This window comes from Polypterus senegalus, chromosome 8, assembly GCF_016835505.1.
Source record: "Polypterus senegalus isolate Bchr_013 chromosome 8, ASM1683550v1, whole genome shotgun sequence".
Taxonomy (NCBI): domain Eukaryota; kingdom Metazoa; phylum Chordata; class Cladistia; order Polypteriformes; family Polypteridae; genus Polypterus; species Polypterus senegalus.
Window position 1 is genome coordinate 57,526,902 of NC_053161.1, and position 20,986 is coordinate 57,547,887.

General features: G+C 35.6%; 1 protein-coding gene across 3 annotated transcripts in view; it reads left to right on the forward strand.

Annotated features, from left to right (window-relative positions):
* The first annotated feature begins 7,273 nt into the window (after window positions 1-7,273).
* LOC120533958 (mucin-19-like) overlaps window positions 7,274-20,986 on the forward strand; it is a 114,961-nt gene continuing 101,248 nt past the window's right edge. The window contains exons 1-5 of one of the 3 annotated variants that reach the window (XM_039761113.1): window positions 7,274-7,360; window positions 8,326-8,352; window positions 18,154-18,174; window positions 20,052-20,072; window positions 20,356-20,388. In XM_039761113.1, coding sequence (XP_039617047.1) covers window positions 7,315-7,360; window positions 8,326-8,352; window positions 18,154-18,174; window positions 20,052-20,072; window positions 20,356-20,388 — 148 coding nt within the window. In that variant the 5' untranslated portion in view covers window positions 7,274-7,314. The remainder of the gene's footprint in view (window positions 7,361-8,325; window positions 8,353-18,153; window positions 18,175-20,051; window positions 20,073-20,355; window positions 20,389-20,986) is intronic. The other 2 variants (XM_039761114.1, XM_039761112.1) reach the window with 2 other exon arrangements.

The window sequence follows — 20,986 nt, forward strand, 5'->3', positions numbered from 1 at the left end:
TCAATTCTTAAATTATACCTTCTGCTTCCATCTTCCAAAGCAGCCAGTCTTTCTCCGAGTTTTTTGCATTCGGAGCTGACATTTACTGCTTTTTCCTCGGCACTGGCAGCTAAATTTTCAGCTATTTCAATCCGAGTCGTGAATGTCTCCTTGAGATCCTCCAATTGATCAGTAAGCGTTTCAATTTTACCCAGCACCTGTCGCAGCTCAAGTTGCATCGCCTGTTGAAATTCCTGTCGCAGCCATTCATTTGCCTGTTTCAACTCTTGTCTCACCTCCTGTCTCATTTTTTCCATTTGCCTTTACCCTTGCTTTCTCATTAGCCTTCCCGTTTTTCTTTATTTCTTGCATGAGCTCAGCGAGCATCACCTGCAGTTTAGACATTTCAATTGTGCTTTCTTGTATCGTAGATGAAGCAGCAGACTCTACTGTAGCCGGTGTTCCCGCTGCTCCCGGCTTGCATGGAGTAATTGAAGCCGCGAACTTCAAGGCCTTTTCCAGTTTCAGGTGATCTTCTCCAATTGGCAAGCTATCGAGATCTGCACTCACAATCGTACCTTTGCTCCCCTTTTCACTCTCAGCCGGCGACGATGTAGCAGACCGTGGTCCCGAGGAGTCTGTACTTTCCCCCGTCTGATCCAGGTCTGTCTCTGAAAGGCTGTATCTTGAACTAGGGCTTGCTGATCTTAGCTTGGGTGTGGCTTTAGTTTTTGATTCTTTCGGACCCCCCTTCTTGTTGGCCATGTTTATATGTGCTTACATATACTGTAGCAGTCCCTCTCGGGTTGAATAAATATAGGATATCTCAGGATAATAAGTAAATAATATGAAAAATAACACCGCTGCTAGCGGAGCTCCACTTCAGACGTCCATCACTCGCATCGGACGAGACCAAACTCGTAAGTGACATAATCAAGTACAGAGTAACATAATATATCATTACAACAGGTTTCATGGAAGTGCACTGCCATCTCCCTTCGACTCACTAGGATTATTTAAATGAAAGTTATGATTAAAAATCACTAGAAAAGTCACATAATGTAACATGACCTTTATTGGAACTAGCAGCTTAGCTTCTTATACAATTTCATTTGTTTTCAGGTTTTCTCTTGGTTTCGCTAAATTGCTTCCTAAAGAATTTGTTTTTTCTGGTTATCTCTTTTCATAAATGTAACATTTTCTGATTATTCTGCCTGACTACTCTTTTGGATCAGTCGTTAACAAACTCACCCCTTAAAAAATAAATAAATCCATTTGTACTCTAGTTTTTTATTTTGTGAATACTATGGATGGAAAATGTGTACACATGCATAAGGAGGATATCGACTTGCAGATGAATTGTTAATGGGGGGAAAGCTAAACTGAGGTCAAATGGCAGGTTAAGGTCATTAACAAAAAGGCAAAGCTACCTTTCGAACTAAGAAGGAGATTTTACCAAAACAAAAAAAGAATTAATTAGACAGTGATCATGTGATGGGTCACAATACCAGTAAACACGTGCTTTGTCTACAAGATATTGGTGCACGGTCGTGGTGGGAAAATAATCCAGTTCATTCGCCTTAGAATCATGTCACTGCTGGTTGCAGATGATGTGATCCTATTGGCTTTATTGAGCTGTGAAATCCAGCATACACTGACACGGTTTGAAGGAGCAGGGATGAGAATCAGCATCTACATCTGAAGTCATGGTCCTCAGTTGGAAAAAGGTGGATTGTCCTCTCAGAGTGGGAGATGAGTTACCATCTCAAGTGGATGAGTTTAAGTACTTTGGGGTCTTGTTCAAAAATGAGGAACAAAAGAATGGTGAGATTGACAGATGGATTGGGGTGGAGAGCACAGTTATGTGGTCACTACACCAATCTGTAGTGGGGAAGAAGGAGCTGAGACAGAAGCCAAAGCAGTATATTTACCAGTCGATCTACGTACCTGCTCTCCCATATGGTCATGAGCTTTGGGTATTGACCCAAAGGATGAGGTGGCTTTTGTATCTGTTATGGATGCCTCCATGTAGTGTTTTTTTGGGCACGGCCAGCTGGACGGAGACCCCAGGGAAGACCCAGGACTTGCTGGGAGGATTATATTGCCAGATGGCCTGAGAATGCCTTGGGATACTACACTGTGAGTTGGCAAGTGTGACTGGGGAAAAGGACATATGGGCTTCACTGCTAATTCTGTTTCCCCTGCAACCTGGCTTCAGATAAGTGTTGGAAAATGGATGGCTGAATGGATGAAGTAAACACGGCAACCATATGAAGAAGAGACATACAGTCTTATTTGTTTTGTTACCAACCACATGACCATATTTAAAGATTGGTATGTCAATTATTAATAACTTGAACTCCATTTCATTTACTGTGGTCCAATACAACTGTCCTGTAGCTCTTGCCCAATCCAATAGTTCCTAATTAATTGACAAGACCCTGATTGTACTTCAACACTTCCACTAGGTGGAATGCTTCAGTTTACCGAACACTAGTGTCTTGTCCAGGAAAGTTACAAAGAAGAGTTTTTAAATTGTGAACTCTACTTTTCATTTATACTGTAAATGTAGATACCACATTGTGCAGCTATGCAAATTTACTAATTTTCCAGATCTAATAATTTTAATGGGGCTGGAGGAGACAGAAAATATTCTGACAATACTGGATGAAAGGAAGGAATGAACCTTAAACGAGTAGTCCATTCATCACAAGGCAGTCGCGTACAACCACTCTCATTTACGTAAGGTCACCGATCAACCTAAAGTGGGAGTATCTGAAATGTGAGAGGAAAATCAGGTCTAAATTTACATGGAAGCTAGGGGTATTATTGACTAAAGGAATGAAATTATTTGGTCATACTTCCTAATTCTGCTTTTATTTATTGTTGTAGCATTTTGAATTAACTGAGGGCTACAAACAGAACATTTTGAACTGCCTGGGACTAACACTGATCAGTTCTGCTGGAAATAAAAGCATGAGTTAATTTCTCTCAAATCCTACTTACAGACTAATTGTTTTAATTATCTTATATTTTTAGCTGAAAAAAGTCATTTTTGATGGTTTAGTTGTAACAAGTACTTTAAAACATGGACAGGTGTCTTCTGCTTAATGGCTAAATTACATGCTGGGTTAGTAAAACTGAATGAAAAAGTGTCGGGACTTTTTTGCTGTTTGCATGTTTCCACCAATTAATAACAGTTTTGTTTGTTTTCTATATTCAAAGGAAAGTAGTTATCTGCTCTTTTAATTCAAAAGATCATTCAAAAACACAATGAAGCAAAGCAAATGTTACATTTTCTAAGTGTATCTCCCAGCAGCATCATATAAAATAAGATTAACAAAGGTCTGAATCCTGAGCCTGGACAGCTCCATATCTACTTTCAGCACTTAATGACATTTATTAATTTAATCGAATGGGTGCGAGTGAAACCAAAAAGGACAATGCCTGAGAGCCCAAAAGATTTTTCAAGCCTGTATAAAACAACAAAGTGGTCAATGGTGTCAGAAGGCTCTCCTTGAAATCTATACCATAATAGCTGTAGTATTTTCATCCTCCGACAGCATTAGAATGGCATACTGACAACGTGTGTTATTGCTGTTTCTGTAGTGTGACTGGGGCAGAAAACAAAACTGAAACTTATAAAGTGAGTTGATGTGAGGGTAAACTGGAGCCTGTGGCAAGGTAGTTTCTGTAATCAGTCTGCGTGTGCCGCTAGAATATTTTTTTCTTGATGTTAAGTTTTTTTTACAATTTAGCTGTCAGAATAATGATCAGAGCTGCTTTTATTATGGTTTATTACTCATAACTGCAGGCCACATTGGCAGATAATATTTTTAAATAATTATGCATGCAGTACTAGGTAAGTGGTATTTTTATCTTGCGGCACACATTATGTTTTTACACTGAGATATATAAAAAAAACTTATTATGTTTGGTCATTGATGTGATCTGTTATTTGATATACTTAGCACCTATTACAAATTACAAAGAAGATAACATTAACAATGAAATACCTATAGGCTATAAATCAGCAGGTTAAAACAGAAACTTACTAAATAAAGTAAATACACAATGCAGCAACACATTTTTTAATCAAGTTAATAAAACTACAGGGGTGGGACAGGGTCTATAAAATATTTCAAGAGTCTGTCCTTATTTTTTTATATTCTATCCCAAACATCATCACTACCCTATCTTAGGCAGAATCGTTCTTATATTTTTTCTAAATATGTAGTCATTCCTCCATCTTTTTGATTTCCCCTGTCTATTTATTTTACACTCAAATCAGATTCCTGTAAATTAATTACTGGAATGCAGTCTTAAAACACAATAAAACACCTTACTTAAAAAGGCAGCTTGGTGGCCAAATAGGTGGGTGACATAGTGGTGCAGTGAACAGTGTGGCCACCTTGTAAATAACCTCAGTGTTTCCTGAGTTTGAATCCCACCTCTGAACATTGCCCATGTCTTAGTGGGTCTGTCTCCAGGTACTTCAGCTTTCCTCCCACTTCCTGAATGACTTGCCTGTCAGGTTAATTGGCATTTGCATATTTGTGATGTTGAGCATGGGTATGTATAGGGGTGGGCCCAGTGATGGGCTAACATATTGTCTAGGACTGTTTCCTGCTTTGTGCCTGGTATTGCCAGGATAGGCTCAGGCCTTCAGTGATCCTGAACTGAATTAAGCAGGTTTGAGAATGGTATGTTATGGAATATTAAAAAAAATCCTGTCCCTATGATTCAGCCAATTTCGATTATTATTATTATTATACAGTATATTGCTACATTTTATCACCGTTTATAAGCATCACTACAGTACTTCTTTATGTTCCTTGCTTTGTACCCCAATAAGTACAAGTCATCGCCAATATACTAACAACCCGATTCTGCTTCACTCAATCAGAATATGGTACCAATGTAGAAAGTATTTTAAGATAAAGAAGCATTTATCTGTGGCACCTCTGCTCGAGGACCACCTTTTCCCACCCTCTCAAACGTACACAGTATTTAATGTCTGGAAAACATTCAGGATTAAATTAGATCTGTACATAGATAACGTCTCTGCATCCTTCGCACAATTACACTCCAAATAAAATTTTCCAGCAACACATTTATTTCACTACCTTCCAATTAGAAACTTTGTTAAACAAAACCTGCCCAATTTCCCTCACCTCCCACCTACTTCTATACTGGAAGAAATTTTGATCAGTCTTGAGGACTCAAACAGCATTTCTGTCAATATAAAAACATTTTGTACTCCCTCCCTTTCAAAGATTCAAGAGGACAATGGGAAGAGGATCTCTCACTCAACACCTCAGAAAAGGAGTGGAAGGTAGCAATCCCGTGAATCCACTCGAGCTCCATATGCGCAAAGCATACAATTATTCAACTCAAAATTATATATCGAGCACATATGTCTCATTTAAAATTGTCCAAACTGTTTCCTGGGAAAGAACCAACCTGCGAATGTTACAATCAAGTTCCAGCCTCACTGGGTCACATGTTTTGGGCCTGCACCAAATTATCATCATTCTGGACCAAATCTTTAAATGCCTTTCAGACAGCCTTAGTGTCACAATCCCTCCTAACTCATTAACAGCTGTGTTTGGTGTTCTTCCAGATGGGCTTAAAGTGGAGAAGGACAAATAAACTGTGATTGCCTTTACTACACTATTGTCACGCAGACTTATTTTGCTAAACTGGAAGAATCCAAACTCTCCTCTTTTAAGTCAGTGGGTAACTGATGTTTTATATTATTTGAAATTGGAAAAAAATCTAATTCTTACTTAGAGGATCTGTGCAGAACCTTTTTTTAAACCTGGCAGGATCTGATAAATAACATTTTAGAATAAGCTTTTAAATTGAGGAAATTGATTCTCTCCCCTCTTTTTCTAATCTATTTTTATTTAATTATTTATTTACATATTTGTGGGCTGGCACCCTTGCCCGGGATTTGTTTTCTGCCTTGCGCCCTTTGTTGGCTGGGATTGGCTCCAGCAGACCCTGTAGTTAGGATATAGCGGGTTGGATAATGGATGGATGGATTTACATATTTTTCGTATTATTAAAGTGCTACTCTGATGACCTAGCTCTCTTTCTCATGGGTGGGATTCAAATTGTTTCAAACCAGTATTGTTAAACTTGACTTGCATGTATGGAATGTCTTTTGATTTTAATAAGATAAAATATTTAAAAAAAACACATGCAAATAGGAATTTCACTGTACTCTGCACTTGTGACAAATAAAAACCCTATAAGCTATTTAAAAAAATTGTTCCTTTAATTCTTTTGAGCAGTAACATTTGTAACATGAGCAACAACAATAGTCTCAACAGTAATCCCTGAGGAGCACCAGGGCCACAAATTTTTACAAGCTTCCCCCTCACACTTTATTTTCTGTTTTTAAGCCAATTGTGCCCCCTTCTACTGTACACACCATGCCTTAATTTGCCACTTCTTTAGTCTGATCAGTAGCCTGCTGTATATTACTTTATCTAAGCTCTCTGAAAAAAAATGAACTAATATCATATACTTTTATTCTGATTAGTCGCTAACACAGCTGCTGCTGTTCATTACTGCAATTTATTTGTAAATTATTGGGCATTGTTAAATATTATTTTGTTTTCCTTCCAGTATGTCTTTTAACTGATTTGTGTTAGGCACTGCATTTCTGTACAAAATTCTGCTGAAACCTGTCAGCCTCCATTTATAGTGTATGAAAGTCTGTAAATTCTTTGTTTTAGGAATTCAAAGGTAACATCACTACAGTGTGTCAAATATTCTCTTTAGTAAATGGAGCCTATGAAATTAATAAAGTTCACTTATAATCCCATATAAGATTTCAAGAGTGTTTTTGTGGCTTGCAGCTCATTAGCAAAATTTTCAATTTGTAATGTTTGGGGTAGCAGGAGCTAAAATTTCACAATTTCTCTGATGCTGAAAGGGTAATTTAAAATGTCATTGCATTGGTAAATGATTAATAAACTGGGAATGGTAAGTATAATACAGGTAACAATTTCCATGGAAATGAAGTATTCAATCAGAATTTGAAGCATCTCAAATCTTGACTTATCTTTAGTCATCTAAATCCTGTCTAAAATGTCTAGCCAATGAATACAAATCTGTGGATTTCCTTATATTTTATCAAATTGACATCTTTAAGGTAATAAGTCTACTACTTCCTTTTACATGTTACTTCATGCATTATGTCATATACTTCCTCATGCTTTTAACAAGCAGGTAACAGATGATGAGATATATATATATATATATAAAGAACCACTTGGTGCTGCAGTACTTTTAACTTCTCTAGAAGTTGTACCTCATAGCAACATGAGGTATTCACTTGTACTTCTCCTTGGGGTTTTTCTGATCACAGGTAAACAATTTCAAAAACTCATAATCATCGTCTTTATTTTTATATATATATATATATATGTATATATGTATGCAAAAGAGCATCTTCCTGGCTCCATCTGACAATTTATTTAAGACTATTTGTTATGAAATGCTCAAGCACTATTGCTCTGCTCTGCTCTTACTTTGCATTTTAATATAAAGGTACTATCTTTGTACTGATTTATATAAATTTTTTTATTAAATACTGAAGAGAAATATTTTTATTTGTATCATGCTACTTAGATACCTCCTAGATGGTACAGATGCTGCAGCTTAGGAATTTTTATGCAGTTGAGAAAGCGGTGCTAAAGAATTTCCTGATATCATGATGAGTTTCTTTTTTGTTAAACTGTGTGTTCCCATTTGTGCCCAGGAGCACTTTCTTTATCTTGTAGCTACAGAGCTATCCTTCTCGACCAGTGATTGCAACTTATGCTGAAAGAAATTTAGCCACAGAGCTCAAAGAATATTTTGTCAGTTGGAGATATCACATTTGCATGTCTCTTCAGCTTTCTTAGGTTTATATTTTATAAATGTATTTTAGTGCCTGTCTTTTTGATCATAAAACAATTTAATTGGCTTATTTTCTACTGCAATGGTATGCATTCTCCGAACCTTACATTGATGCCAGAAAATTCAGTATTGGTCAAGCTTAATTAACAAAGAATAAACTGTACTAATTATTAACTTGGTCAGTAGAAAAATACTCTCATTATCATTTTAGATGTTCTGTTTTTTCTGTGTTAATCCATCCATCCATTATCCAACCCGCTATAATCTAACTACAGGGTCTGCTGGAGCCAATCCCAGCCAACACAGGGTGCAAGGCAGGAAACAAACCCCAGGCAGGGCAACAGCCCACAGCAGGTTTCTGTGTTAATGTTTTTCTTAAATATACTACACTTTATAATACAACATCATATTTTTTAATATTTTTTACACTAGGAATCAACTCTCAGAGTGGAAATAGTGGTAAGTTGCAAACATATACTACTTTTTGTGAAACAGCTATTATGATGACTGACATTTTATTTTAACCAGTGATTATAGTAATTTACTTTAGACTAATAATACCGGCACTAGGTGATCCACACAATACTTGATGTACTTATATAAAAACGTTGTATTTGATATTTTCTCATTTATCATACAAACATCCATAAAAAGGTCGTGGGAACATAAGCAGAGAGAATTAATATTGTTAAAATGAATATCTCCACAAATTTCTATATGTTTTTCAAAGTATTCCTGTGTTTGCTATTTGTTTTTTCTTCTTTATTAGATGCAAATGTTACTTCATTTATTTTAATGCAAGAAAGCCACATGTAAAAAAAGTCAAAGACCTAAAGCAAATGGGGACATGGCATTACTGTATTTTTGATTTTGTCACCGGGTCATATGTATACTTTAAAATAATGCAAGGAAGCAGAAAGTAACAAAAATGTGCCATCTTTTTTTAGACAAGAGAATGATCTTTTCACTGTAAGCTTTGCTTTGCACATTCGGATTTACTAATTATTGCCAATTAGCCAGCAGTTTGGTGGTGTAACATGCAGTCAAAATACACTTTAAAGCTATCAGTTGCTCTGACACCAAACATTTATCAACTTTACAGCATTTAATGAGTGGAAGTCGCTTGGTCTCTTCTCCTTTAGAGACCTTTATACTGGAAATATGTTTGTATCTTTATAACAGTGTACGCCTCACATATAATCTCCCGGTAGAACTCTACTTTTACTACAGTATGTGCAAGTTAGGAACTTTTTTAAGAGTAGCCAGCCCACTTTCCTAATCTCCTTCAATATCCATGGCTGCACCTTCTATTTAGTGTTGATGAAGGCATAAGTAATATTTGCAAGTTTTACTAACGTTTTTCAAAAGTTAAACCCATAGATGAGGCAGATTAAGAATTAAATTTAGCTACTGACAACATATTCTCCACCAACTTGTGCAAAGAAGGTGTTTTCCAGTTAAAAATGGTACAGTGCAAGTACCTATCTTGATTAAGATTGACCAAAATATACCCAGGAGAAGTTCTGAATTGTGAATGAAGGTGTGATGTGCCTGCCTCACTAGGACATTTGTTTGGGCGATTCCTACATTTAAATCCTATTCTGAAAAAAAGGCTTGTTTGTCAGATAGTTTTGCATTTAATCCAAATGCTGGGATAACACTTCTCTGAGACACAACAACTTTTATTAATGAAGAATCCATTGTGGTATCTTACACTACACAACTTCTTATCCTCATATTGTTCTCATTTAGATAAATTCTATGCCAGCCTCCCAAACTCAGTGGGAGCAGGATATCTGATTTTACTTATAATTAGGACAAAAAAATCTAAATTTCTGTACTAAAATAAACAAGCAGGGTCTGTGTTGATGTCACAACATATTGCAAACTGCAATATATTTGGGTTTTTTGTTCACATCGCTCTGTTGGCTGTTTGACGTATCTGATTTGAATCTAAATGTGCAGAAGTAGTGTTATTTGATTTCTTGATGAATCCTTGTCTCCCTCATTGTAAGATGATTCATAGATGGAAGAAAATAGATAAAATGCAACTGTCAAATACAACTCCAACTCAACCTTAAACATTTGTGTTTGACTGACATGTTTATAAATACACTAATACTTTTTGAAAGCTTTACGTAATACAGCAGAATGAGATAACTTAAAAGGGTATGAAGTGATGGTCACGGTGACTGCCATGAATGAACGTTTACATATTTTTAATAATCAAAAGTGAATCTGTTGATCTATTGCAACAGTAAGCAAGTGAAGGAAAGCTTATATATGTTTTGATAGATACACCTTTCAGACAGGCATACATGACATACTTAGGTAAACATAGATATCATTAGCCAGTCATTATCAATCAATTACCTACACCCAGTTTGCTTAATATTTGTAGAAAAGTTCAAAATAGAAGCATTAAACAAATGAAAGATGACAAGCTCAAAAAGAGCTTCAAATTTTCACTGACAATCTGTGGTTTTTGTAGCTTTTTGGGTAGCACAATGGATAGTGCTGATGCCTCCCAGCTCCGCAGTTCTAGGTTTGACTCCAGGTCCAGGTGGAGTTGGCACTTTCCCCTTGTGTTGGTGTGGGTTCTGTTATGGGTCCTCCAACTTTCCTCTAACTGGAGCCTTTGAATTGTCCCAGTAAATAATAGCAACAACATTTTTTTATTTTATAGCACATTTTCCTACGAGGAATATAGCTCAAAGTGCTTTACACAATATAAAAGAAGAGTTACAAGGGAAAAAACAGCATGTTAGAAACAGATTGTTTTATTTAACTAAATAAATATATAAAAAATAATTTATGAAGAATCAATATGCACTTCCATAATGCAGAAAGTAGTATCATCCTAATTTTAAGATAATTTTTAATTAATTTGAATTACAAGGAAATAACAATTCATACAATTAAATCAAACTTAACAAAACCACCCAAAAGAAAAAAAAAGAGAAAGGGAGGACAGCCAGCCAGTAAAGCAAATCTTGGAAGGAAGTTTTTTAAGTCCATTATGTTAAGTCTGATCCTTTGCTCAGATGGCAAGGGAGGACAGAAAAAACTAACAAACAATAAAGGGCTGAGATACTGGAGAAAAAAAACAAAATCTAAAGGGGTTCAGGGCCAAAAGACCACCCAGTTCCCACTGGGCATTCTACCTAACATAATGGTTCTAAAGTCAGTATTGCTATTTTTAATCTTCATTTTAGAGAATTCGATGCAGAGAGTCTTATAGACAATTAGAGTACCTACTTTTATTCCATCACCACAGTGGCATTATAGTACTGTGATCAGGAGGTGGTGCATAAAATGCCATCACAGAGAGCCTGGAAAAGAAAACAGAAAAAAGTAGGAATTGTAGTAATAATGATGGGACATCCATGAAATATATGATATTGCAATGCATATATAATCTATTAGAAGTAGAATAGAAAAATTGAAAAAGTGAGTTTTTAATATTTTTTTAATTGATCAGTGGTGTTAGCCTGGCATATCCCTTTTGGTAAAGTATTCCACATTTTTGGTGCATGACAGCAAAAGGCTTCCTCACTCCTTCCTTAATGTTATATCTCAGTGTAATAAGCAGTCACAATTTGGAATGTAATCGGACAAAGCACTTTAAGAGGGAGCAAGATTATTCAGAGCTTTATATACCATTTGCAACATTTTAAAATGTATTCTAAACCAATGTAACCATGCTAAAACAAGTGACATGTACTCAGATTTTCTTTTGCTGGTTAACATTCTGGCTGCTGCATTTTAACCTAACTGCAATTGGTTGATGTGTTTCCTAGATAGTCCTGTTAGGAGAGCATTTCAGTATTTTAGTCTACTAAAAACAAAAGTGTGAATTAATTTTTTAGGGTCTTGCAATCTTATAAGAGTTCTAACTTTTACAATATTTCTTAAGTGAAAAAATACAGTCCTCGTAATATAGTTAATGTGTGTTAAAGTTTAGATCAGAATCCATGATAACACCTAAGATCTTAACTTCCTCATTGACTTTGAGTGCCAAGAGGTAAAGTTTATTTCTAAGATCTTCATTATTTCCATTTTTCCCACCATTTTTCTGCTTTTTCCTTATTTATCTTGAGAAAATTACTATTCATCCATTCAGTAATACAAGACAGACATTGGATCAGATGGCACAGATAGTCAGGGTCATCAGGTGCTATAGATAAGTAAATCTGCTTGACGTCTGCATAAATGTGGTAGTTCATATTATGTTTTGAGATAATCTGGCCTAGCAGGAGCATATAAATTGAAAATAATAGTGGGCCCTGAATGGATCCTTGTGGTTTTCAATGTAAAATATCTTGGATACTTGCGCAATCACCATAACTAACAATAAATTTCCTTTGTGTTAAATAAGACTGAAATCAATTTAGGATATTATCAGGGAGTACCCCACCTCCATTGGGTACGACGATTAATAAGAATGCCATGGTCTATGCTGTTGAATGCTGCACTCATGTCTAATACAGTAGAATGTTTCATTACAGATACCACAGGTAGATACTGTTAGTGTAGTGGAACTGGATAAATGTCTGTCACTCTCAGAATTACTAGACACTATAAATTCGCTTCAAAGACGGAAAGCAGCAGGCCCAGTTTGCTACCCAGTGGAATTAAAAAAAAAATTCAAAGAAGTTAGCTCCCCTTTTATTAGCAACATTTACAGAAGCTAGACACAACAAAATTCTACCTCAAACTTTTTGCCAAGCATTAATTACCATCTTTCCTAAGAATAATAAGGACTTACTACAATGTGCATCATGCAGATCAATCTCACTTCAGAATAATAACATTAAGATATTTTCCAAAGTTCTAGCCAGACGGATTGAGAAAGTGATTCCTTCTGTAATATCACAAGACCAAACAGGATTTAGTAAAGGCAGACACTTCGCTTCTAATCTTCGATGTTTGCTTAATATAATATATTCATCCATTATATCTAACACCCTAGAGATCTTGCTGTCTTTGGATGAAGAAAAAGCATTTCATATGGGTGAATGGGACTGCCTATTCACCACATTGCCCAAATTTGGGTTCATCCCATACAAATATACATGGATCAGCCTACTCCCTACCACTCCAGAAGCCTTAGTTTGTATTAACGACATTATTTCAGACTGCTTCAAACTAGAATGTAGTACATGACAAGGATGCCTCTTATCACCGTTGCTCTTTGCAATCGTCATTGAGCCATTTGGCTTTTTTCTTTCAAAATGCATCAAAGATAAAGGAGATTTTCATAGAAGCATTGAACAGGAGAAGTCATTATATGCATATTATATGGTATTGTATATGTCAAACCCACAACATTCTGTGCCTGCTGTCCTAACAGCAGTAGAAGATTTTCAAAAGATAACTGGACTCAAAATCAAACTGAATAAAAGTGAATTCTTTAGTACACAATATTAGATTGGACACCTTCCCATTTATCTTAGCAGATCAGATTAAATATCTACTTACATGTAAATATGAAGCTGTTTTTCAACAAATGTTTGCTGTCTGCATGAAAAAAATTAAACAAGATGTGAATAGATGGTCTACTCTCCATCTCACATTAGCAGGGAGAATCAACACTGTTAAGATGACTATCCTTCCCAAGCTTCTTTTTCTATTTCAAACCATTCCCATATACATCAACACATTTTTTAAAGTCTTTTTTTCATAACCTCATTTATTTAGAATTCGAAACATCCATGCATCCAAAGGGTGACTGTACAACGACCTAAAGAGGAAAGGGTGCATGGCACTACTAAACTTTCAATTTTATTACAGGTCAGCAAAAATACAGGCCATAAAGACCTGGGGCCTCATGTATAATGCCGTGCGTAGAACTCGCACTATAACATGGCGTAAGCACAAAAGCCGGAATGTGCTTACGCACAGAAAAATCCAGATGCAGGAATCTGTGCGTACTCCAACTTCCACGTTCTTTCGTTACATAAATCCCGATCAGCGTGAAAACTAACGCTCGTGAACGCGCATTTTGTAACGCCCCAAATCCTCCCAGAATTATGCCTATTTGAATATGCAAATCAATATAAATCGCCCTTAAGCGCAGCCTTCTGTGAAAAGACAATGGGAAAAGCACGGGGAAAATATAAGAATTTCAGCGAATACCAAGTGGAGGCAAAGTAAAAAATACTATTTGTTCAAATAAACCGTGGTATAATCAACAAAATGAAGTTGGTCGAGTGACATAGCGTGTTGGAGAAACTTGAAAGCTCACATTCACAAAATCGCACAGTGCCGGAAATAAAAAAGAAGTCACATATCAAAGTTGCCGTGAAAAGAAGAGTTGTAAGCCCACTGTCTGAGTGTCATATGAAAGCTTATTAGGGTACAGAGAAAAAAGGCACACGGTGTGGAAAAAGCACGAAATGTCAACTTTAATCTCGAATTTTCCACTTTAATCACGTAGTTTATTTTGTCTTTTAGTAGAACATTATAAACTTCATCTTAAAATCGTTTAATTAACCAGTTTCTCAAAATTACATCGTAATTAAAGTAGCACGTTAAATGCTTTGTTTTGTATTTGATCTTCTACTCGTATGTGATCTATGCGTGTGAATCACTACTTGCTTCTTAAACTGGCTCTCTTCCTCCATCTGGACACAGAGTCCATTACATTTGTGATATTACAGCTCTCTGAATAACTAAAATACTGAGATGTATACGTGATGTCATTTTCATGATGATAGGAGCTAAAGCACATTATTAAACATGTGTTTCATGAGCCTCGTGCTCATGACAAGCATTATCTTTTGTCGAAATTTGTCGCTGCGTTTTTAGCTGTGTTGTTATTTTCTCTTTCTGTTTTATATTCAATATATATTGGCGTGGCGGCCCAAGAGTCCTTGCTTTTCTTTCCCCAAGTAACCGATCGCCACACAATCAGCTCTGTAATAGACGTTAAGCAATCTGTAAGTTTAGCGCCGATTCTTCAAAACGTTTAAAGAACATTGAAATATCTTCGTAGTACATGTTTAATTATTCTATCCTTCACGACACTCCCAGTGAAGAATATAGATTATTTAAATGAAGTTAAAGTTTTATGTGTATAATTTAACAAACATATTTTGCTGCATTTCACCTTAAAATGATATCGTCATCATATGTAAATACGTGCTTTATAAAGTGGCCCAGGTTGTGAGATATTATAACTGTAGTGCAAGTTTACAGTGGGATGATTGTACTTATAAGTACAAACCGTTCTACAAGGAGCAATTGATTGAGTGCATTTAAAATTCTTGGGATTAAACTGTTTCTGAACCGCGAGGTCCGTACAGGAAAGGCTTTAAACATTTTGCAGTGGCTGAGACAGCGTGTCCTTAAAGCTGTATACCGATAATTCTCTTTCCGATCAGCTGCTGCTGTGATTCACACTCAGATACAGTGATATAAATACTCTGCGTGGTGCAGTGAGAGTAATATGGAAAAAGATGATCCGCTGTGGCAACTCCTAACGGGAGGAGCTGAAAGAAGAAGAAGAAGAAGAAGTGAGAGTAACAACGCTAAAGCAGTTATGGCATTTGGAATACTATGGCTGTTCCCTCTACCATTATATTGTTACAAGTTAATTACAATCAGATGCATTACACTAATAAACAATATGCGGTTAGTTTCTGTGTATTTATAAAGCCGCGTCATGAAAATAATGAGTAATCACACAAGAACAGTACCATTGCTTTGACGCTGGGTGCCGCCAGTTTGCAAAACCGAGCGGAGAACTTGCGTACGACAAGGCATGAGGTACCGTGGAAAAGTGCGTGGCTTTACGCCAAGTGTAGGTTTTATACATCGCGATTTGAACGTGGAAAAGTTCTTACGCAACATTTCTGTGCGTACGCACCGTTTATACATGAGGCCCCTGGACATTGACACAAATCGATGAATATACACAAGTCGGGTCTGCAATAGATTTAAAATCTTGCAGTACTTCTTTATATTCCCTACTCTGTACCACAGTTAATACAAATTATCATCAATACACTAATAATCCACTAATCTCTCAGAATATGGAACCAAAGTAGGAAGCACTTTAAGACACAGAAGCCTTTATCTGTCGCACCTCTACATGAAAACCACTCTTTTCCAACCCCTCAAACATGAAAAGTATTTAATGTTTAGAAAATGTACAGGATTACAATACTTAGAGATGTGTACATAGATAATGCCTTTGCATCCCGTTGCATCCCACAAACAATTACGCTTCAAATTTAACTTCTCATCCACACAATTTTTCCACTACTTTCAAATTAGAAACTTTGCTAAATGGAACCAGCCCGATTTTCCTCACCTCCTACCTATTTCTATTCCAGAAGAAATACTGATAAGTCTTGATTTATTTGAAAGATCCCAGGGTACGATAGGGAAAGGATCTGTCACTTAACATTTCAGAAAAGCAGTGGAAGGTAGCCATGCACAGAATTTACTCTATTTCCATAAGCACAAAGCACTCAATCATCTTAAAATCTTTTATTGAGAGCATTTATCTAGGTTAAAATTGTCCAAAATTTATCCAAGGCAAGATTCAACCTGTGAACATTGTAATCGAGCTCCAGCCTTACTGTTAACATAATTTTGGACAAAAATCTTTAAATGCCTTTCAGACAGCCTTGGAGTCGCAATCCCTCCTAATCCATTAACAGCTGTGTTTGGTGAACTCCCAGATGGGCTTAAAGTGAAGAAGGACTCTAATTGCCTTTACTACACTATTGGCACGTAGACTTATCTTGCTCAATTGGAAGAATCCTAACTCTCCTCTTTTAAGTCAGTGGGTAACTGATGTTGTATACTATTCGAAATTGGAAAAAATCAGATTCTTACTTCGAGGATCTGTGCAGAACTTTTTCAAAACCTGGCAGGATCGAATCAATAACTTTTTAGAATAAGCTTTTAAAGCACTGAGGAAGCAGATTCTCTCCCCTCTTTTTTCTTTTTTTTTTTACTTCATTTATCTTTATTCATTTATTAATTTATCTATTTACTTATTTTTATTTTGCTAGCCTAGCTCTCTTTCTCAGGAGTGGGGGTTGTTTTGTTCAAACCTATTTTTATAAAACTTGATTTATTTGTATGGAATGTTATTTGATTTTATTAAAATCAAAAAAAGAAAAATTGCAATGTTCTGTAGGATATAAAGAGTAGTCCCACATACTGTTTATACGCCTATTTCTCGTTAAAATATGAATTAAAGTACATCATCATTTATTGTTGAGAACTGAATTAGTACTGCATGGAATAGTCACAGTCCTATAAAACACGTACACATACGAGAAATGCCCCAGCTCACAGAAGACAGCTAACTGCTGACTGATAAACTTACACCAGAATTAAATGTGACTTCACAGAAATGTATGTTCTGTCATTCAGGTTAAGTGAAAGCAACAGTCAATGAAACTTATTAGGAAATTTGCAAATTATATATTTACATATTTTGTTAATATGAATCAAGCTCTAGGTTACAATGTACTTATTAAATGCAGTAAATTTCTTCACTGGATTTTCAAATAATAAACGATTAGTATATCTTATGACATGTGTCATTACTACTACTACATCATTATTAACATAAAATAACATCCTTCAATCCACTTACTCCAATTTAGGGTTTGTGGGGCTGGAGCCTGTTATTCAAGCAGGGACACTGAATACTCCTGTAAAGACAGCCATATTTACAGTGGAGAAAAACTACAAAAACAAATAGTTACATCCATGGATTAAAGAGCACGTCAACAATGCCAGCATAGTAAACAACTGATCGGTTGTACCAGGACACCAGAGAATAAGATGCATCTGCATTCTGTGTTTATGTCCCAATGTTTATGTTAAGGTCTGCTCTCCTAGCCTGAGTGGTGTTTGTTTGGCATCAAAATATTACATGTATATACTGTATTTGCCTGTAAAAAAAAAAAAAAAAATCAGGAATATTCAACGCAGTTGATTTAACTTTGATCTGAATTCTATGATACCAGAATGTTGCCTCATTCACCATTAAATCAGCTTCTACCATTTACAACGGTGTTAATAAAAAATGACTTATTTTCCAAATACAAGATTTTACTATACGTATAAATATATTTTTAGTTTTTCTTATTCTTTTTTTAAATGTATTACATTATTAAATAGCCATGTCTAAATGATTAGATAACTATAAAGCATATGTCCGTACTGCATTATCAAAGATATTTTAGAAACTTGAAGATAACATTACTGGTTGTGATTTTTTTTTTCTTTTAGAAGAATCTGATGCAGGCAGTGGTAAGTTTCTGACAATTATGTAGTTTGCCATTTTGGTTTTAAAATGAGTGTCATACAAAGTGTTTAGAATGAATATTTTATAGAAATAAGGGAACACATAAATTAAATCAGTTAATTTAGGTATATAGCTAAGGGTTTCCGATGTAGAAAGACATGTCTACTTTCACACAAATGAAGTGCAATACTAACTGACAGAGCCAAAGGAAAGTTCTACAGCTCAGCAAGAATCGTCACTTGAATTCCACCATCCAGTAGGTAATTCAGAGCCAAATACGAAATGACCTGCAAAGGATGCAGCGCCGTGACCCTCTTATAATGTGTTTTATAATTCTCATACTATTCTCCATATACAAATGAGCCTAACTTTCAAAAGCATTTCCACGTGTGCTATACTGTACATCAGTGGTTCTCAACCTGTGGGGCGGGCCCTCCTGGGAGGGCGCGAAGTAATAAAAAGGGGGGCGCGAAGATGTGAAAAAAGAAAACAAGAATCAAAAATATGAAAAAAACATCTGTTGAAACCAAAACAAATTAACTTAAACTACATTCTGATACTAGAACAATAAATATAGAGTTAGATAAATGTCGATAAAAGTTAAGTAGGTATAATAAAATATGCATCTACATTTCAAAAAAATACTAGGGGGGGCGCGATTAAAACTGTTATGAAAACTCGGGTCGCAGATACTTAAAGGTTGAGAAACACTGCTGTACATAGATGCTCAGTAAAAAGCATTTCATTCAGTACTCTCCTTAATGGGATTATATATCAAAGAAGTTCACTTCTCTATCTTATTCTTAGATTACATTTTAACGTAATGCCTTACTGCCATAGAGATACATTAGCTATCAAGCTTATCCTCTGAAATAAAAAAGGATAACATAAAATGTTATACACTGTTAAATATGAAGTGATCACATATGAGTAAATAGAGAAAAATAAAACACTGTCAGAGATAAAATAATTTTCACTTACAAGGGTTTATAATATTAATATACAATATTTCTCAGCATATTATAGGCACTTAAATCTTAATTAAAATTTAAAAACTAGAATGTAATTCTGAGTAAAACACTTTATTTCATTTACTAACACATTTCAAAAAGATGATCAATTATTATAAACTAGTACTGCTACCACCATTCAAAGACGAACTGAACACATGTCACTGATGAACACAACACATTTTATCATATGCCCCAAAAGGTTTGTAGCACCACTACTTTCTCAGATGTTTGGGGGCAGCTCACATTTCTCCATTTTTGGTCAGAAACTTCTGTAGGCGCACATCTGAGTCCATCTTCGCTGGATGCATCACATCGTAGAAAGGCACCTGTCTGGCTGAGGAACGTGATGCACTGCAGAGGATGGTGAAGGCAGCACAGAACGCCTTCTGTTCAAGACATACACAACATTTGCTGACTTACAAACAGGACTAGTAAAGACCTCACCCTTCATGCATAGCTGCTGTTCTCACTCTTTCTGGCTAAGGGCACAGTACCAATGGCTCTCATACCAACAGTCAGAGACAGTTTATACCCACAAGTGATCAGGTTACTGATGAAATGTATACATATAATCATATATATATATATATATATATATATATATATATATATAGTAGGTGCCATTCAGGAGAAGACTAGTTCACAAATATATTTAATAGTGGTTCATCTATATGTTTTGGTGTTGCATTATTGTTAAACATTTTGAAAAGTAAGAATTTCATTGTCCTACGTAGACATGGCTGTGAACTTGAGCTTTAACACACAATTAAATTATAAAAAAATAATAGGTGATTTGACCAGTTTTAGCTTGTATTTTTTGTACTTTTCTCTTTAACGTAATATATATACTTGAACTTTGTTTATCATAGGTGAACTTTCCAGTACAAGCTGTAAGTATAGCAGTATATTTTTCTTTATTATTTTGCTGTAATCTCATAAGGTAATCTCCTACTTATTTTGTTAATTTTTATTAAATATACAACATCTGTTTTTGAAGCGTTTTTAATTGAATAATTATTAGTTGCATTAAATAATGATGTATAGAATTTTATGACTGTTTAAACAAGTGCCTTTAACTGTCTTCTGCTTTTACAGTATGTCTACAGCATCATTGAATACCCATAGGCCTATGCTGTCATGTTCACTGATTTACATTACAATCTTTCTTTTCAGCTACTGGCAGTACCTCACAAGATGTTGACTTTGGTACGTTTTAAGGAAATCTTTATTCATATGCACCAGATGGGTTTGTTTGTTTTTCTACTAATCTCTTCATTTTCAGATGGTAAATTTAGTGTATGGGTGACTCGGTGGGTTATGGTGCAGACTGATAAATCCAAAGGAGAATTTGAAGTGGTGGCAATGTGATCTGAGTAGACATGTGGTCAGGAATTTCTGGCAGCACTACACCAGTGACCAACAATACCAAAAAGGCAGGAGAAAAAAGTTACATTACTCTCAAAATATACTAATAATGCTACAGTAGACTAGTTGCTAAAAGACCATAATAGTGTATAATAAAATAGTGCCTCTTACTAGTTACATTAACTTGTAAATAATGTTATTAACCAGAAGAAACACAAAAGATAGAAGATAATAAGAAGATAAATAAAGTTCTTAACAGACATAAAAGCCAGTATTACACTCAACGGTTGGTAACCTCTCACGTCCATATCCAAAAACACCAAAAAATATTTGATCTCACCACTTTTTCTTTGTCCCACTGCACTAACTTCCCATCAGTGAACCTTCACTAAAGTTACAGAGCCTTTTGACCCTATTCTAAATAAGAGCTATCAAGGTG